At 44.7% G+C, this 15,658-nt stretch overlaps 2 protein-coding genes across 4 annotated transcripts in view; both read right to left on the reverse strand.

The window, feature by feature from the left end:
- Window positions 1-1,463: 1,463 nt before the first annotated feature.
- On the reverse strand, window positions 1,464-8,054 carry LOC103480955 (zinc finger protein 37-like). 3 transcript variants are annotated; one of them, XM_008436167.2, is made up of 10 exons: window positions 7,739-8,053; window positions 7,584-7,655; window positions 6,712-6,856; window positions 6,485-6,609; window positions 6,171-6,406; window positions 5,846-5,961; window positions 5,643-5,773; window positions 5,335-5,579; window positions 4,730-4,842; window positions 1,464-4,650 (listed from the first exon to the last, which is right to left on the reverse strand). In XM_008436167.2, the coding sequence occupies exons 1-10, from the start codon at window positions 7,965-7,967 to the stop codon at window positions 3,261-3,263; spliced, it is 2,802 nt and encodes a 933-aa protein (XP_008434389.1). In that variant the 5' UTR covers window positions 7,968-8,053; the 3' UTR covers window positions 1,464-3,260. The 3 variants fall into 3 exon arrangements, with proteins under 3 accessions (XP_008434389.1, XP_008434388.1, XP_008434390.1); XM_008436166.2 differs by having other exon boundaries at window positions 5,335-5,773; window positions 7,739-8,054; XM_008436168.2 differs by lacking the exon at window positions 7,584-7,655 and having other exon boundaries at window positions 5,335-5,773; window positions 7,739-8,054.
- Window positions 8,055-10,309: 2,255 nt separating this feature from the next.
- LOC103480990 (uncharacterized) overlaps window positions 10,310-15,658 on the reverse strand; it is a 12,071-nt gene continuing 6,722 nt past the window's right edge. Inside the window, exons 14-18 of the mRNA XM_017310367.1 lie at window positions 15,285-15,385; window positions 14,519-14,748; window positions 14,355-14,413; window positions 12,137-13,506; window positions 10,310-10,854 (exon numbers count right to left, since the gene is read on the reverse strand). Of these exons, the coding sequence (XP_017165856.1) occupies window positions 10,832-10,854; window positions 12,137-13,506; window positions 14,355-14,413; window positions 14,519-14,748; window positions 15,285-15,385 (1,783 nt within the window). The 3' untranslated portion in view covers window positions 10,310-10,831. The remainder of the gene's footprint in view (window positions 10,855-12,136; window positions 13,507-14,354; window positions 14,414-14,518; window positions 14,749-15,284; window positions 15,386-15,658) is intronic.

Consider the following 15,658-nt stretch of genomic DNA (forward strand, 5'->3'; position numbering starts at 1 on the left):
ATCTGTTGGACTTTTAGGGAACTGCTTGACTTTTATGTTATTTAATCAGTGCGGTTGTTTGCTAGCGGTAGAGCAGATGAACACGTGTTTGTTATAAACGCCGCATTCCAGGTTTCCCTCAATGGAATATATACTAGTCAGTCCCAGTGACCGTTTCACTAACGGTTTTTGCCCATGTGCTTTCTGGGTAAAAATCAATCAAGAAGCCTTATATTATATTATAGCCTTATATTTTCTGCCTTATATTATAACGTCACAACAACATAACTTTAGCAAACATATAAAATACTTTTTTTTTTTTTTTTTAATTAAAGGTTACATACTATTATTGCAACTTTAACAAACTCCAATCTGTCGGAGCCAGAATGGGAACAATCAAAGCCCGCCATGAAAACACCCACAGGGCCGGAAGTGTCTGCCGTTAGCGCCGCAGCTGGTCCGTCTCTTCTTCTACGGTTCCTCCGCAGCAGCTGGATGAGGATAAACGCGGTAGATTCCCGCCAGACTTTCTTCTTTCACTGACATGAATAATCAACAGCAGAGCAGCTGGGAGAGGAAACGGCAGCTCACCTGCAGCTGATGATGGACCGCCGTCCTCCTGTCTGCTCAGAAGCGACATCTTTCTCTCCTCTTCTTTACAAACTGTTGCTCTACCAGGTGAGGCGGAATGCCGCCATCTGCTGGCGGTTCCTATTACTGCACCAGAATTTGAATGCAAAAATTAAAAGTGATTTTTAAAGACATTTGTAATTTTAGCAGAGAGAATCTATGTAAATATTTGTGAAAGGCGATGTTGTGGTAACGCTAACAAGTATTCATATCCCTGCAGATCTTTTAGTTTTACCAACATGTTTGTTTTAATTCTGGTCCGGCAGAGGAACAGCTGTCCGAGTGTCGAGATTTAGATTTACTGTCACGGCTTTGAAGCGTCAATAAAAATAGCTTTTATTTCAAACATAACGGATATGGAGCTGGAAAAGAAAGGGAGAAAGATGGATGAAAAGATTGTTCTTAGAAGTCTGCTTCTGCAGAAAGAGAGAAAAAACCCAAAAAAGAGACAGAGAACCGTGAAACCAAGAAACAAAATATAAAATCACTGAAGAGAAAACGGTATAATTTATAAAAACAAGATGTGTTCAGTGGCAACCGCAGCATAATGTAGTTTATTTGGGAAAAAATGTAAAACAATGTTTGTAAGAGTGAACAATGTCTCGTTAAAATCCCGACTTCGTTAACTGGAACGCTGACGTCAAACCCAGCTCAGAGTTCGGAAAAATACGACAAAACTCTTAACTTTAATCGCCAAATATCGTCTCTGCTGCCCAGATATTCAGCTGTTAGCATGTCATTACTGCAAGCCTCAAGTCAGAGGCTTCTTCAGGTTAGCTGCTGCACTGACTGCTACTGGAAATCCTTCCATTGGCGTCACCAGATTTAAAAGATAAACAACAGCATCGTAAAAATTCGAGTAGCTTAGTGTTTTATTGAAACGGGTCCATACAAAAACAGGACAGAACATCAGATCCGGTTTTTACACAAAAACACCAGAAGAAGAATCAGTTAGTTTCCCTAAAAATGTCCCCGTATGAACTCTGTGTGTACCAGCGCCGCACCAGGCCACGGGTTCCTGGTCCAGGTCCGCTTTCTCCAGCTTTCACACACTGAACAGTTACAACAGAAGATGGTTGATCATTTATTCTCTTTTTTCGGTAAATTAAATGTATTTTTTTTTTTACAGTGAGAAGCTTAAAGCAAAATGAAATAATTACGTCTCAGAGAACCTGAGAGAGTAAAACCGTTTCCGGCCCATTTCCTTTCGTTCCATGAAATAATTCCTGACATACGACTGAATTTAAACCGTCGGATGTCAAACTGGCTAAATATTTTCTTTAAGTAGCATTTTGATTATTTCTGCTGTTGGATTCCATCGTTTTCTTTTTCTTCTGATGTGATTTTTATTGTTGTTTGTAAACCGTACAAAAATCAACCARTGAAAACACAAAACGTGGCGAGAAGGGATCGACATTGGTCTGAGTTAGCATTTAGCATTAGATTTGCTGTTAGCTAAATCGCTAATTTAGCGGAGGAGACGTCACACTGGGTGAAAGAAGAGTTGTTGTTTGGCAGCAAAACAGGAGTTTAATATTTCAAAAGTGATATTTTTTAACAAATTAGCCTTTAGCATAACTAGCGCAGTTAGCATTAGTGACTAAATGCTGCCAACATTTCTGAATGTATTTTTTATTAATTGAAAAAATTGTTGCTTTGCCCTGCTCAGCCTTCTTGTTATCTGCTGAAGTTATACTCTCTGTAACAGCCGTCATCTCTTCCACACCAGTGTTGATGCTAGCACATATTAGCCACTTTAAGCTACAAGAATCTCCTGAATCTGACGAGAAACCGTTTTGTTGTTGTCCTCAATAAGAATGATACAAAATGATACAGTTGGAATGTTTTCCGTTTTTGTCGACACAAAATGTTCACAGTAGAACTAAAGCAACAGAAAACCAGACAAAAGATTATCGTTGTAGTTTTATCTATTTCTTCTTTTCTATCGGTGCTGTTCGGATTTTAGTCTGTTCAGGTTGAACCACGACCTTTAACCCAATGTTTTCTTTGCTATGCTAACCAGATGATAGCAAAAAGCAGTTTCAACAAATTTAAGAAATCAATTATGTAGATTAAGCTGCTACAATGCTTGTTTTCTAGATACACAGGACACAGTATTGGCTACAAACTAAGCTAGCAGAGATAAAAGCCTTACAGTCCTTTGGTTGGGTTTCCCTCCAACAACTTCCACTCCGAAGAGTGTTGATGCTAGTGCAAATTAGCCACTTTAAGCTAATAAAGAAAAAAAAAAAACGGATTCTGATAGGAAACCATTTTTATTGCCCTTCATGAACCCTGAGGACATTTTGAGTTAAACCGTTAAGCTCAGTAAATGTGATATAAAATAAAACATTGGAATGTTTTCCGTTTACAGCCACTGTTAAACTAAAGCAATAGAAAACCAGAAAATTATTATTATTGTGGTTTTTGATATTTTAATTGGATACTTCTTTTSTCATGAGGTTTCGATTTTGGCCCGACCACGACCTTTGACCCAGCCCCTTCTGCAACGCTAACCAGATGATGGCTTATAACAGTTTCAACAGGATTAAGAAATCAGATACGCAAACAAAGCTGCTAAGATGCTTGTTTTCTAGATTTACAGGCCRCAGCATTGGCACAACCAAACCAAGCCAACAGAGACAGAAACCTTAGAGTCCGTCGGTCGTTAATTCGGCCGATCCTTCAGCCGYTCCATCAGCYGCTCCATCGGTCGTTCCRTCGGTCGTTCCRTCGGTCGTTCCGTCGGTCGTTCCGTCGGTCGTTAATTCAGTCAGTCCTTCAGTGACCAGCGGCTGGAGGAAGGAAGTCGACGGTTCTTGGAAGAGGACATGCTCGGGATGGTAGCTCTTCATGTGAGTTTTCAGGCAGTGGCTCTGGGTGAAGGCTTTGTCGCAGAGGGAACATCTGTAGGGTCTCTCTCCGTTGTGGGTCCTCATGTGGACATTCAGGTGCTCCTGTCGAGAACACGCTTTGCCACACACGCCGCAGCTGAAGCGCTTGATGCCGAGGTGGCTCTGGATGTGGACGTTCAGGGTGCTCTTCAGCTTGAAGTGGCGTCCGCAGTGGGAGCAGCCGTACGGTGTCTCCCCGGTGTGAACCCGCATGTGTTTCTGGAGGTCATACTTGTTGAAGAAGCTCTTGCTGCAGACGACGCAGACGAACGGGCGCTCGCCGCTGTGGGTCTTCATGTGGCCCGTCAGGGCGTTGTTGGACAGGAAGGTCTTGCAGCAGATGTGACACAGGAACATCCGGTCCCGGGTGGTGTGGACCTTCATGTGCTCCTTCAGGGTGTGCTCCAGCTTGAAGCGCTTCCCGCAGACTTTGCAGCCGTAGCGGCGCTCGTTTGAGTGCGTCAACTTGTGGCGAGTCAGAGACCTGAGGTCGCCGACGGACCGGCCGCAGATGTTACAGAGGTACCGGTCCCGACTCACGTGACTCTTCTTGTGAGCCGTGAGCTGGCCTCTGAGTCCAAACGTCTTTGGACACAAGTCACACTTGTGCGGCCGGTCTTCCACGTGGACCCAGAGGTGGACGTTCAGGGCGGACTGGACGGCGAAGGTCTTGCTGCAGTGGCTGCATTTGAACTGGCGCTCTCCCGTGTGCAGGGAGACGTGGTTCTTGAGGCCCGAGGCGGTGAAGAACCCCTTCCCGCAGTACGAACAGTCATGGATCTTTTGGTGAACTTCAAAATGTACCTTCATGTCTTCCACAGAACTGAAGGTTTCTCCACACACCCCGCAGAGGCTCTTGGGGTCYCCAATGTGCGCCCAGGCGTGTCTGGTCAGACCCGATACTGTCCGGTACCAGACGCCGCACACCTGGCACAGCACCTTGCTCTCCTTGCCGTTCTCCATGTATCGCCTGGGGCCTTTGTAGCTCCTTCTTTTTGGCTGTGGAACGTCTCCTTCCTCCAGATCTTCGGCGTTTGGTTCCCACTCATCATCRTYGTCGTCGTCTCTCAAYGCCTCGTTCTCCCCTCCAGAACCCGCGTCGCTCGCCGCTGCATGCCCCGACCCTCTGCGGTCCAGATCCTCAGGGCTGCGGAGACACAACAAGTTAGAACAGGTCCRCTCCCTCCGGGGTTTGATGACGGGTCGGTTCTGCCGCCAGCGGTTACCTTTGAAGCGGAGCGGTTTCGTCCTCCAGAACCACACAGTCCGTGGGCTGAGGTTCGTCCTTTACCATCTGGAGGTTCTGCTCCTCGTTTTCACTCTCCTCTTCTTCTCCTGTCTGAGGAGGAAATCAACAAAAGCTTCAACACTTCAAAACTCAGCTCAAAGTTTCATTCTGACTATTTCCTGGTTCCTGAATTTATCTGCAGGGCAGTTTGGCCTAGAAGTTGGACAGAGACTGATTAGATCAGCCCAACAACCCGGTGATGCAGCCGCGGGTCTCGGCTTCCTCTCCAGGGATCAGTTCACACGAAGCCGCATCAGAGCCGATGATGCAGTAGGTCTGGAGGAAAACGTCTGAATCACATGGACAGAACTTTTGCTAGAACCAGAAATCGGCACCAAGAAATAAAAAGTTAGTTGCAGAAAACCCTGAAGCATTAATCATAAACTTTAGCTCTGCTAAACCAACTTAGCTGAAGCTAATGCTAAAGCGCTGAACCAGCAGGTTCTAACTAATGACCAGTAAATGTTGGTTTCTTTCCTCTGAGTCTTCATGCTGCTGCACACACTGCACCTGTCACCTGCAGTGACAGGCGAGTTTTCGTACCTTCAGTTTGACGTAGAGGACGGACTTCTTGGTCCCGGTGGACCTCATGCTCCTGTAGATCTCCTCCGGCGTCAGGGTGCTCGTTTTGAGCTTCTGCAGCTTCCTGCTGCGGTCCGACTTGTACATGTTGATCTTTTTGTCGTCTCCAACCAGCTGAGGGAAGGTGACCCTCAGCAGGTCCAAGAACTCGGCCTCCTGCATCCTCCGAGGACATTTCAGCTCCTGCACCGACGACGTCTGCAGCTCTGGAACAGGAACGACTTCAGCTGGAGAAGCTTCACCGCCGTGGAGCAGAGCTTCACACTCACCAGTTTCTGTGGGAGCGTCTGACTGGTTGTCCTCCAACACGCAGACTCTGAGGAAGTGGTGAGCTGGTTCCTCCCCGGCGCGCGGCCGGCCCCGCCGCCGCCTCTGAGGCCGATCGACGGGAGACGACRACCTGCAGGACAACAGAGGAGGCGTGTGGAGACCCTGGAGGCAGCAGAGGTGAGCCCAGAGCGGATCCGGTTACCTCAGGTTCTCCTCGGTTTGATCACTGGAAGGCGTGGCAGAGCTGACGCTCAACTCCTCATCCAGCTGATGAAGAACATCACTGCTGCTGCTGCTGCTCTGAGGCTYGACTGCTGTCTGCAAATGTTCACACAAAATGAAAAACCAGGTCTAGGATCCAGCTAAATGTGTTCCAAGACCCCGAATGGAAAATATGGGAACATTTAAGGCCTAAAATAAATATTATTACTTTGAAGACACTGCAAAAACCAGCATTATGAAGGGAAAACACACAATAACAGCAACATGTTCTGCTGAATCWGTGATGACGGGTTTGGAGCGGAAACCTTGAGGCGGACGTAGAGGGCGGAGTTCCCGCTGGACCTGATGGTCCTGTGGATCACCTCAGGGGTCAGGCTGCTGACCCTCAGCGGATGCAGCCGCCTGCTGGTATCGGTTATGAACAGGTTGAACGGCTCTCCTGCAGCCAGCTGAGGGATGGAGGACCGCAGCAGGTCCAGGAAGTCCGACTCCTGCAGATCCCGAGGACAGCTCAAGTCCTGAACGGGACTCTTCTGAAACACTGGGACAGAAACCCAAACCTTCAGCTGGAGCCGGTCGCTCAGAACATTTCCCCTCAGACGGTTCGTCTGCAGCGTACCGTTGTTGGAGAGCACCTCGGTCTCAGGGTTGTCCAGAACCCGGACCCGGAAGTCCAGGTGGGTCAGGGAGCTCAGAGGTTTACTGGCTCTCCTCTTCTCAGGTCGGACTCGGGACGGAAACGACCTGGAAAAGTCACACGCTCGTAAAAACTACTTCTGGYTAAACCGAAATCTGCCAGATGAATCAATCATTGTGTCCGTAGATGTAGAATAACAGATGTGTAACCTTGGTGATATCTCATAGTCTGGGTCCGTCAGATCCTCCCGTTTGGGTCCGGACCGCGGCGTCACCTGAACCACAGGCTGGATGTCCTCATCATGGTCATCATCACCGTACCACAGGAAGTCCAGACTCCCAGAGTCCCTCACATCTGGACGAAAATTAAAAATAAAACGCAGTTTGGTTGGACTGCAGTGTGGAAACAGCCAGACGATGCTCTGCGTCATCAGTTTTCTAAAACATGACCCTCACTGGCCGCAAAACAAGAAAACACACAAAGTGGCGTTTATAAAGGTACAGTCAGAAATTTACAGCAATATTTTGATATTCAGAAAAAAACTAAATGGGTTCAAGTTCTCACCACGTTATTCATTCACTAATAAATGTTTAATTAGCTATTTATTTAAATACTCAGCCCCAAAACTAAATTTATCTAGCTAAATATTTAATTAGCAATAAATGACTTAGCTTAGGACTGAATGTTTAAGTTTAGCTAATTAAATGAAATATTTAGCTCACTTAAAATATCAGCCAGTGTTTATTTTATCCAATGTTTCAGTTTTATCTCACCGAAATATTTAGCTATCACTACATATTTATCAAATAAATCCAGTTTAGTCTGTTGGTTTTCACTGGTTTTAATTCCGCTTGAGTTGCTGTTTTATAATATTTTTATTCAACTTGTTTTCCGTTTGCTGTTCAATATGTTTTCTTTTTAATAGACATTTATGTGCAAAAATGAATTGATGTTTTTTAGTCAATCTAAACCCAAATCACAGAGAGCTGCGATTAAAATGAGCAACTCAAGACTTGTTGTTGTGATAAATATAAAGGAACGTTTATTTTGAACCGGTTCGGTTCGGTTCGGTACATCCTACCTGCGTGCTGCCGCTGCTCCTCGCCTACAACCACCACCTCATGGCTCTGCAGGTCCGGGAGCCCCGCTTTGGCTTCCCACACACAAACAAACATCTGATAAACATCCCAGCTGCTTGAATTCAGCAACGCTGCGCCTCTCCTGTCCGCCACTGACCTCCTCTGYGCAGCTTGACCTGCGGCTGCAGCAGCTCCAGCTGCCTCCTCTGGCGGTCGATCTCCCGTCTGAAGCCCGACGCCTCCTTCTCGTAGTCGGCTACGGTCCGCTCCACCACCGCTATGATCTCCCGGGCGGCGGTGCTCAGCTTCTCGGTGATGATTCCTCTCAGAATGCCGCTCTTGGACATGCTGAGTGGATCGGAACCGCTGCTGCTGCAGTAAAACATCCTGGATTTCCTCTGTTTGTGTTAAAAACTTCTGGACGGCCGTTGGATAGATCTACTTCCGGTGCTTGGGGAGGAAAGACGTAACGGCTGAAAACTGGCAGAAAGGATCAGTGGCGCCATCTTGCGTTCGCCTCTAGAGCTGCATCCGAAATTAGGACGTAATCTAAACATAATCTAAAAAAAACCAATTTTTTCCATTTTATTTTGAAACGAAAAAAACCAAAGAACGAACCAACAACGGATTCAGTTAAACATGTATTTTATACACATTAATTTGGTTTATTTCAATTAATTTCCTTACGCCATGGTCTAAAAAAGATGTATTTCAGTGATTCTTGAGAAGAGGAACAAAATGGGTTTTAATTTTCCCATAATTTGTTTTTGTTATTTCTCAACCTTATGTATGCAAATATGATAAATAATGTTTTGGAAATGTAAAGATGCTGAGGTGCAGGCTCCCAGTTGCAAAATTTTTTTTTTTTAAATTACATTTTTAATCAACCTGACCTAGAAAGCTGTCATCACCATCTGACAAAAATAAATAAAAAATAAATTTTAATGACCCTATTAGTGACATTTTTACTCATTTTACAAATGATTCTCAAGAAACAAAATATTATTTAAAACAAAAAAAACACAAAAAGTCCATCTGAGTTGACACAGAACTGAACGTGACAAACTAGAGAGTAAAATGAAAAACTTGGTACATGTGAAGTAATGCAATTTATGTAAAATACATTAAAATGAATTAATTGCATATTTAAGTGAGATTTGACAACAATTTCACTGAAATAGTGAGAAAAACTCTGACGGAGTTGACAAAAAGCCAAACTATCTCAATTTATATGACGTTATTCTGAAGGAGGCCATGTTGTAGCTCATCACGTCTATTAAATCTTTACATTTTACCGAAATTAAGCTTTTATTTCACTAAATTTCATCAAAGTTTTGTAAATTGTCAGTTATGGTGTTGACACATCATGGTTGTGACAAACAACGTAGGAATAAAAAGAAGAAAAAACTAAAGAACAACATAAGCTAACCGGAGCTAACTAGCCCTCTTAGCAGTGGAAGAGACAGGAAGTGGTCATGGGGTCCTCAGAAGTTCTGCTGCCCCCAATAATGCCTGATTTTTTTTACATTCTTTTCATTTCTGACGGTGTTGACAAAAACTAGGGACAAATTTCAATGAAGTTGGAAAATATCCATCCATCCATCCATCCAACCATCCATCTATCCATTTTCTTTCACCCTTGTCCCTCAGTGGGGTCGGGAGGGTTCGGAAAATATATAAAAATTATTTTTAATTCAATTTATTGATATCTTTATAATTATTTATATGAATACTTATACTTAATTGTCATAATATATAAATTTAGTATTTATTTAATTGTTTTAAACTATTATAATCTGTTGAGTTCTGCTCCTGGACAAGGGATTTTACAGGCATCATCCACCGACTACAATGTTTAAAATAAGAAAATATTCAGAAAACATGAGGAAAATATACATTGTTGTGCTCACATGACCCAGGTTAGTTCAGTCAGATATTTGAAAAAAAAAAAAAAAAAAGGTGTATATTTTATTAAAATTTTGTGCTTTATCCTGTTTTGTCCCTATTCTCAAGAATCTGATTTAATTCTTAATTTGTCCAATTTTAACCGAATTTTAAAAATCTGTTCTAGACATAATTCTAGCTTTATTCCACTTGTGACTCTAAAAAATATTTTCTCTGTATCAAAAGCTTTCGGACGGCCGTCTGACTTCCGGTACTTGGGGAGGAAAAACGTGACGGCTGAAACCATCAGTGCCGCCATCTGCCTTCACCTCTACAGCTGCAGTTCTACACATGGTAGCGCTACTCCTCTTGTGACTGTTATGGCAAAACTTAAGCAATCAATCTATGATCTATGAAGCTCCCTTCATGTTGGAGGCAGCTCGCTGGAAACGCATGATAACTGGTGTTTCTGAGGTCCGCCTCTGATTGGCTGATCAGGCCCTCCTGACGACTCCTTCACCCAAACGCTCCCATTCACAGAAAGTGGCTCCAAGAAGTGGCGTTGGACACATTTTTGATACATTTCAAGCCTGATTACAATATTGTAAATGTACACACACAACACAGCTTGTAAAGTGTGATAACTGAGAATATAATTGTGAATAATTGTGCCGTCATTTATGCCACGTCTTGTGGTCCAGTACACTGTTCAACCAGATGAAAAACTACACAGTATGGCAGAAATACAATAACTAAAAACTCAACGATTTATTTAAAATATTAACATCAAGAACATTTCAAACAGAAATCAAAACAACAAAAAAAAATTGTAAGCTTCAGATGGTCTGTGTACTTAAAAAAAAAGTCACGGTTTCCAGAAATTAGCCTAAAAAAAATATAAAATCTTAATAAAACTCAAAAAATAACACCCAGAAATTTCTGCTGAACCCGTTTTGTCACTTTTCATTAAGAAATGTCCCAAGTGAGAGAAACTCCCAGGAGAAACGAGCAGCTTTCACCTCACAGAGCTTCAAAAACTAAATCTGCAAGTCGGTCACAGTTTCCACACGGCAGCGAGGAGCAGCAGAGGAAACCGTCCTCAAACGAAACAAACCGGCTGCAACAGGAACATCAAGGACCCAAAGGAAACACGTTTCCTCCTTCACTCGGTCCGCCGGACCCAACCAGAACTCTGGAAACCCAACGCAGCCTGAGCCGACGCTTTTCTGACGACAGCCGACCCGCATCAACAGAAGCTGATCTGCAGACGCTGCCGTTACGGTTTTTCAGTTTTTTGTGGTTTTGCAGCCGTTTTTCCTGAGGGGACGGAGTTTTCTTCTGCAGACGACGTCCAGGCGGCTTCAGGCTACTTCTGCTCAGGATCGCCCCCTACAGACGGATTGACAACACATTTCAATGCTGCTTCATATTCTGGCTGTTTAATTCGGGTTTTAAAGGCTTCAAGCCGTTTTATTATTAAGTGTTTTCAGGGTTTAAAACTCAGTTTCTGCCAAATTAGAAAACAACTAATTGACTTAAAATGTAAGTAGTTTAATATCATTTAATTGTTTTGAGTTCAGTTTATTGATCCAGGATGTTTTCTGATATTTTCCTGAACTCAACATCTGTTTCCTTTTACTGTTTTAAACTTTGGTTGGTGACATTTGGTCACCTGCTGCTGTTTTAAATGTGCTGTAAAAATAAACTCGGGCAGAAAGCGACCGATCAGTTTGTGATTCTCAAAACAGAAAAAGTCAAAATGATTCACCGAAGCGTTTTCAGACTCAAAACTTTTTAAACTCGTCGGCTTTTCAGCTTATTCTTTTTCAAAAGGTATTTAGCTGTTTATCATCTTCAGTTCTTCTCATCAGAAGAAGTGAAGAGCTGCAGAAGAGTTTGCAGTGAAAACTCTTCGTCTTTTCTGGCTTTTCTCTGCGAGCTTCAGTCACTTATGATGAGAATAAGGACCAAATAAGGAGGTTTTTGTATATTTTGTCCTGAATATGAGCATAAAGTTGTAATTTCACGAGCACTCCACACCAAACTGCGTTAAAATGAGAAATACTGTCATAATACTGTCGGCCTGTCATAAAAACCTAATTAATCATATGATAAATTAAAATAATCTCCATTTGCATGATTATCATGTTTCCTTTTCTACTGAAAACTGGATGATAAAGTCTTCAGTCTGGTTCCTTTTTGTTTCCAGACATTTTATAATTCATTTTATTTGTTGTTTTGTTTATTCTGCATATTTTAAATGTCTTCCTGCTCCAGTGTTAAATGTTACATAATGCATTATAATGCCATGACCACTACATTACTTTAAAACTATCTCAAAACAACAATATCATCATTTATCGCAATAACTTCTGGGGCAATTTATCACCCAGGAAACTTACTGTGTGCACTTTATAATGATTAAATTCCTTAAACAGAATTAAATGATTACGCAGGACGTTGAAACGATTCTTTAAACGACTGAATCAGTTTCAAAGACCCAGAGCTGCTGAGTCAGATCCCATCAACTCCATCTGAGCTTTTTCTCACATTTAAATATTTTTCTCATCACTGTGTGATTTTCTTCCAGCCAGCAGTGAAACATTCTGGTGTTTTCATGAATATTATGACTTCAGCCTTTTGCAGAAAACCTCCTGGTTTCTGCCGTTACCTTTGTGTCGGCTCGTGTGTCTCTGGCAGCCGCTTTTGGTGAAGAAAGTTTTCCCGCAGACCTCGCAGGTGTAGGTTTTCTTGTGAGTCTGCAGGTGTTTCTTGAGCGCGGCGGTGGAGTCGAAGCGCTGCCGGCAGACTCCGCAGACGAGGCCGTGGTTGTTGACGTGGCTCCTCCACACGTGTCTGATCAGGAGTCCCCTGGACGTGTGGTACGTGTGGCACGCCTCACACAGGTGCAGAGGCTTCTGAACGCCACCAGATGGAGCCAAACTGCCGTCTGCTTTTGCAGCTGAAGGCCCGGGGGCTGAACTCTCCAACACCTTCCTTGCCTCTGCGCTGGTTTGCTGCGAGTCTCTTCCAGATACGTGAGGCTGAGGAGTCGATGAGCTGGAGGACGGCGAGTCTTCGTCCCCGTCGTTACTATCTGCTATCTCCACCGCCTCCATGTTCTCCATCGCTGCTGCAGGCTCCTCTTCATCTCCGTCTTCTGTTCTGGTTTTCTGCTGCTGTGCATCAGATACCTGAGGCTGTGAAGATGCTCCATCATCATCATCATCATCATCCTCAATGTTGATGATTTCCACCTCCTCTGTCATGATGTTTGTCTGTTTGTTTGGTGAAAGCTCGACGGTTTTCTTCTTTGCTGTTTTCACAGCTCCTGTACTCGTCCGTCTCGTTGCATCTGTACCAAATGTCCAAGGCTGCAGAGACCAGACTGGGGGCTTTTTATCACCTCCATCCTCACTATCAACTATTTCCACCGCTTCCAACCTCTGGTTTGTCGATCCAACTTCCAGTTTGATTTCTTTCTTCTTCCTCTTCTTCTCTCTGTCCTTCTTCCTCTTCTTCTTTTCCTTCTTCAAGCGTTTTTTGCTCGTGTCCTGCTTCATTTCACTCTCCGGCCTCCTGGGGTGAAACGACGACAGCCGGGAAGACTCTGCGCTTCCAGGCTCGTGGTAGTCCTCACTGTCCTCCGTTTCGCCATCGTCTCTCGGGCTGTTCGCCGCCTCGCCTGCAGGTTTCTGTTCCGTTGGGTCTGCAGGTTCAGCCTTTATGTCTTGCGCTGAACTCTGCCCAGACGACCCCGGCTGCTGAAGACCGAGAGAGAGCTTGCAAACCAGAGGATGTTGGTTGTAACGTTCATCGTCGCTGTCGTCCGTCCGCTCGTCGTCCGTGTTTGGCGTGGGGTCAGGATGTTTGTCCGTCTCCTGCACAGGAGGACCGGTATCGGTCTCCTGACCCAAGACTTCGGTGGACGTCGCATTTCTCTGGTGGCCGTCGTCCTCGCTGTCTTCGGTTTCAACGTCCTCACTGGACGCTCTGCTGGACCGACTCTGTGATGTTTTCTTTCGTTTTATTCCATTTTTGCTGCAGGTGAGACATAAGTTAGCATGGCTAAAGGAAGCTTTGCATTAACATGAAGCGTGTCTTTCAAAATAAACGGCAACAGCATATTAAAGATGCTCTGCCTATGAGATACATTAACGATGTTTAAACCAGATGGAAATAATCGCTCTGCAGTCGCTAAACACTCCAGTGGTTAGCTGGAGCTAATGCTAACGCGCTAAGCGTTCAGTTTAATTCATACACAACTTATATGTTCTACAGTTGACTTAGATACTGTATTTATGTCTGTTTCTTGTTGTTTAGTATCATTTCTTTTGTTCCTGTATGTTTCTTGTTTGTGAACAGGAAATTGACCTGCGTAAGCAATGTCCACCTACTTCAAAATAAGAGCATCAATATAAGTCATCGACTATTCTTAGCAGTCAATAACCAAAACTTCAACACAGTGACGCCAAGCGAAGGGCCAAGTTAAGGCGCTAGTGCTAAGTGTTAGCTAACAGCTAGCTAAGGCGCTAACTGAAAAATTAGCTCCACTGTTAGCAGAAGTGAATCCAACACAGAAAGTTTACAACTCAGACCTGAAGATGCAGATTTTGAACCTTTTGAAAAGGTTATTTTAAAAAATATTAAAGGAAAAAAAAAATTTTTTCTTGAACAGAACTCAGCTTTCGAACCGGATCCGAATCTCTTCTACGTGTACGAACGCAAACCACCGGTCAGGAAACACAGTCGTCGCCACGGATACCGACGACCCCCGGCGTGGTTTGGTCTCCACCTCTGCCAACCGAGCGCCGCAGCTTCACGCTTCGCGTCACGTTTAAATCCCCGCAGGGATCCGGCTACAGACCGGACTGATGTTCAGGACTCACCTGGCGGGAGACACGTCGACGCGACTCCGTTTCACGCTGGCCTGGACGCTGAGTTGCTCCTGGAAGAGTTTGAGACCCGAATGAAGCCGACACCTCCCCACCTGAACACTGAGGCCTGGCCATGCGCTGCTGGAGCCTCACAGGACAGAGAAAAGGCGTCTGACCTTCAGGCGGATGTAGAGCAGAGACCCGCTGGCCGATCTCAGGGTCCTGCTGATGTCATCCGACGTCATGTCCTGCAGGTCGATGGGCTTCACGTCGCGGCCGAGACCGATCTGGAAGTCCAACGCTTCTCCAGCCAGCTGAGGGAAGGTCGTCCGCAGCAAGCGGAGGAACTCGGCCTCCTGAAGGGAGCCGGGGCACCGGAACGTCAGGATGGGGTATTTCTGCAACACTGGGGGAAATAGAGACAGCTGGTCACCATGGAGACCGGAACAGGCCGAACAGAAACTGTTCCCTGGACCTGAAGAGGAACGACCCAGAGCCATAGATCTAGAGTTATAGAGTTCTTCCAGCTGGAAACCAGAGACCAGGCTGACCTCTGACCCGACCCTCGGGTTCCACAGTGGGCCGTCTACCAGCTGCAGAACATTTCAGGACCGGAGGACTAAAGTCTCATCCAGACTTCGATTCCTGCAGCTTTCAGCTTCTATGCACCACAAATCTGGAGCAAACGTCCAGAAAACTGCAAAACTGCTGAAACACTGAGAGCCTTTATATCTAGACTAAGCTGATTAATAATCAATGAGACATCAATCAATAACCTGACGCGTAACAACGACACCTGACAGAACTTTGTGTTTCTGTGATGCAAAGCTCTTTGATCTGCCATGTTGCTGAAACCTGCTATATAAACAGACTTGATTGATTGATTGATTGATTGATTGATTGATTGATTGATTGACTGACTGCTGAAACCTCTGAGTTCACCTAGAGGAGAGGCAACGTCCATCATGGGGTCGGCCACGATGCAGATCTTCATCTCCACCAGGTCTTCTGGGTCAGAGGTCGTCCTGCTGGGGGACTGAGTTCTGACAAAGTAAGAGGAAATGGAGAAATTCGTCAGAAACCAAAGAGTTTAACTGGGGATGGAGGTTTATCAATACGATTCCAATATCACTGCATGTCATCAAGCAGGTACGGTACATGGTACGGGAACCGATCAGCAGAACCGTTAAGCTTAACGAGTCCAAGAAACTGAACTACTGCGAACCAGTTCCTATTGAGAACCAGTTCTTGTAGAGAACCAGTTCCTATAGAGAACCAGTTCCTATAGAGAATCAGTTCCTATAGAGAACCAGTTC

The sequence above is a fragment of the Poecilia reticulata genome, linkage group LG18 (genome assembly GCF_000633615.1).
Source record: "Poecilia reticulata strain Guanapo linkage group LG18, Guppy_female_1.0+MT, whole genome shotgun sequence".
In the NCBI taxonomy this organism is placed as follows: Eukaryota; Metazoa; Chordata; class Actinopteri; order Cyprinodontiformes; family Poeciliidae; genus Poecilia; species Poecilia reticulata.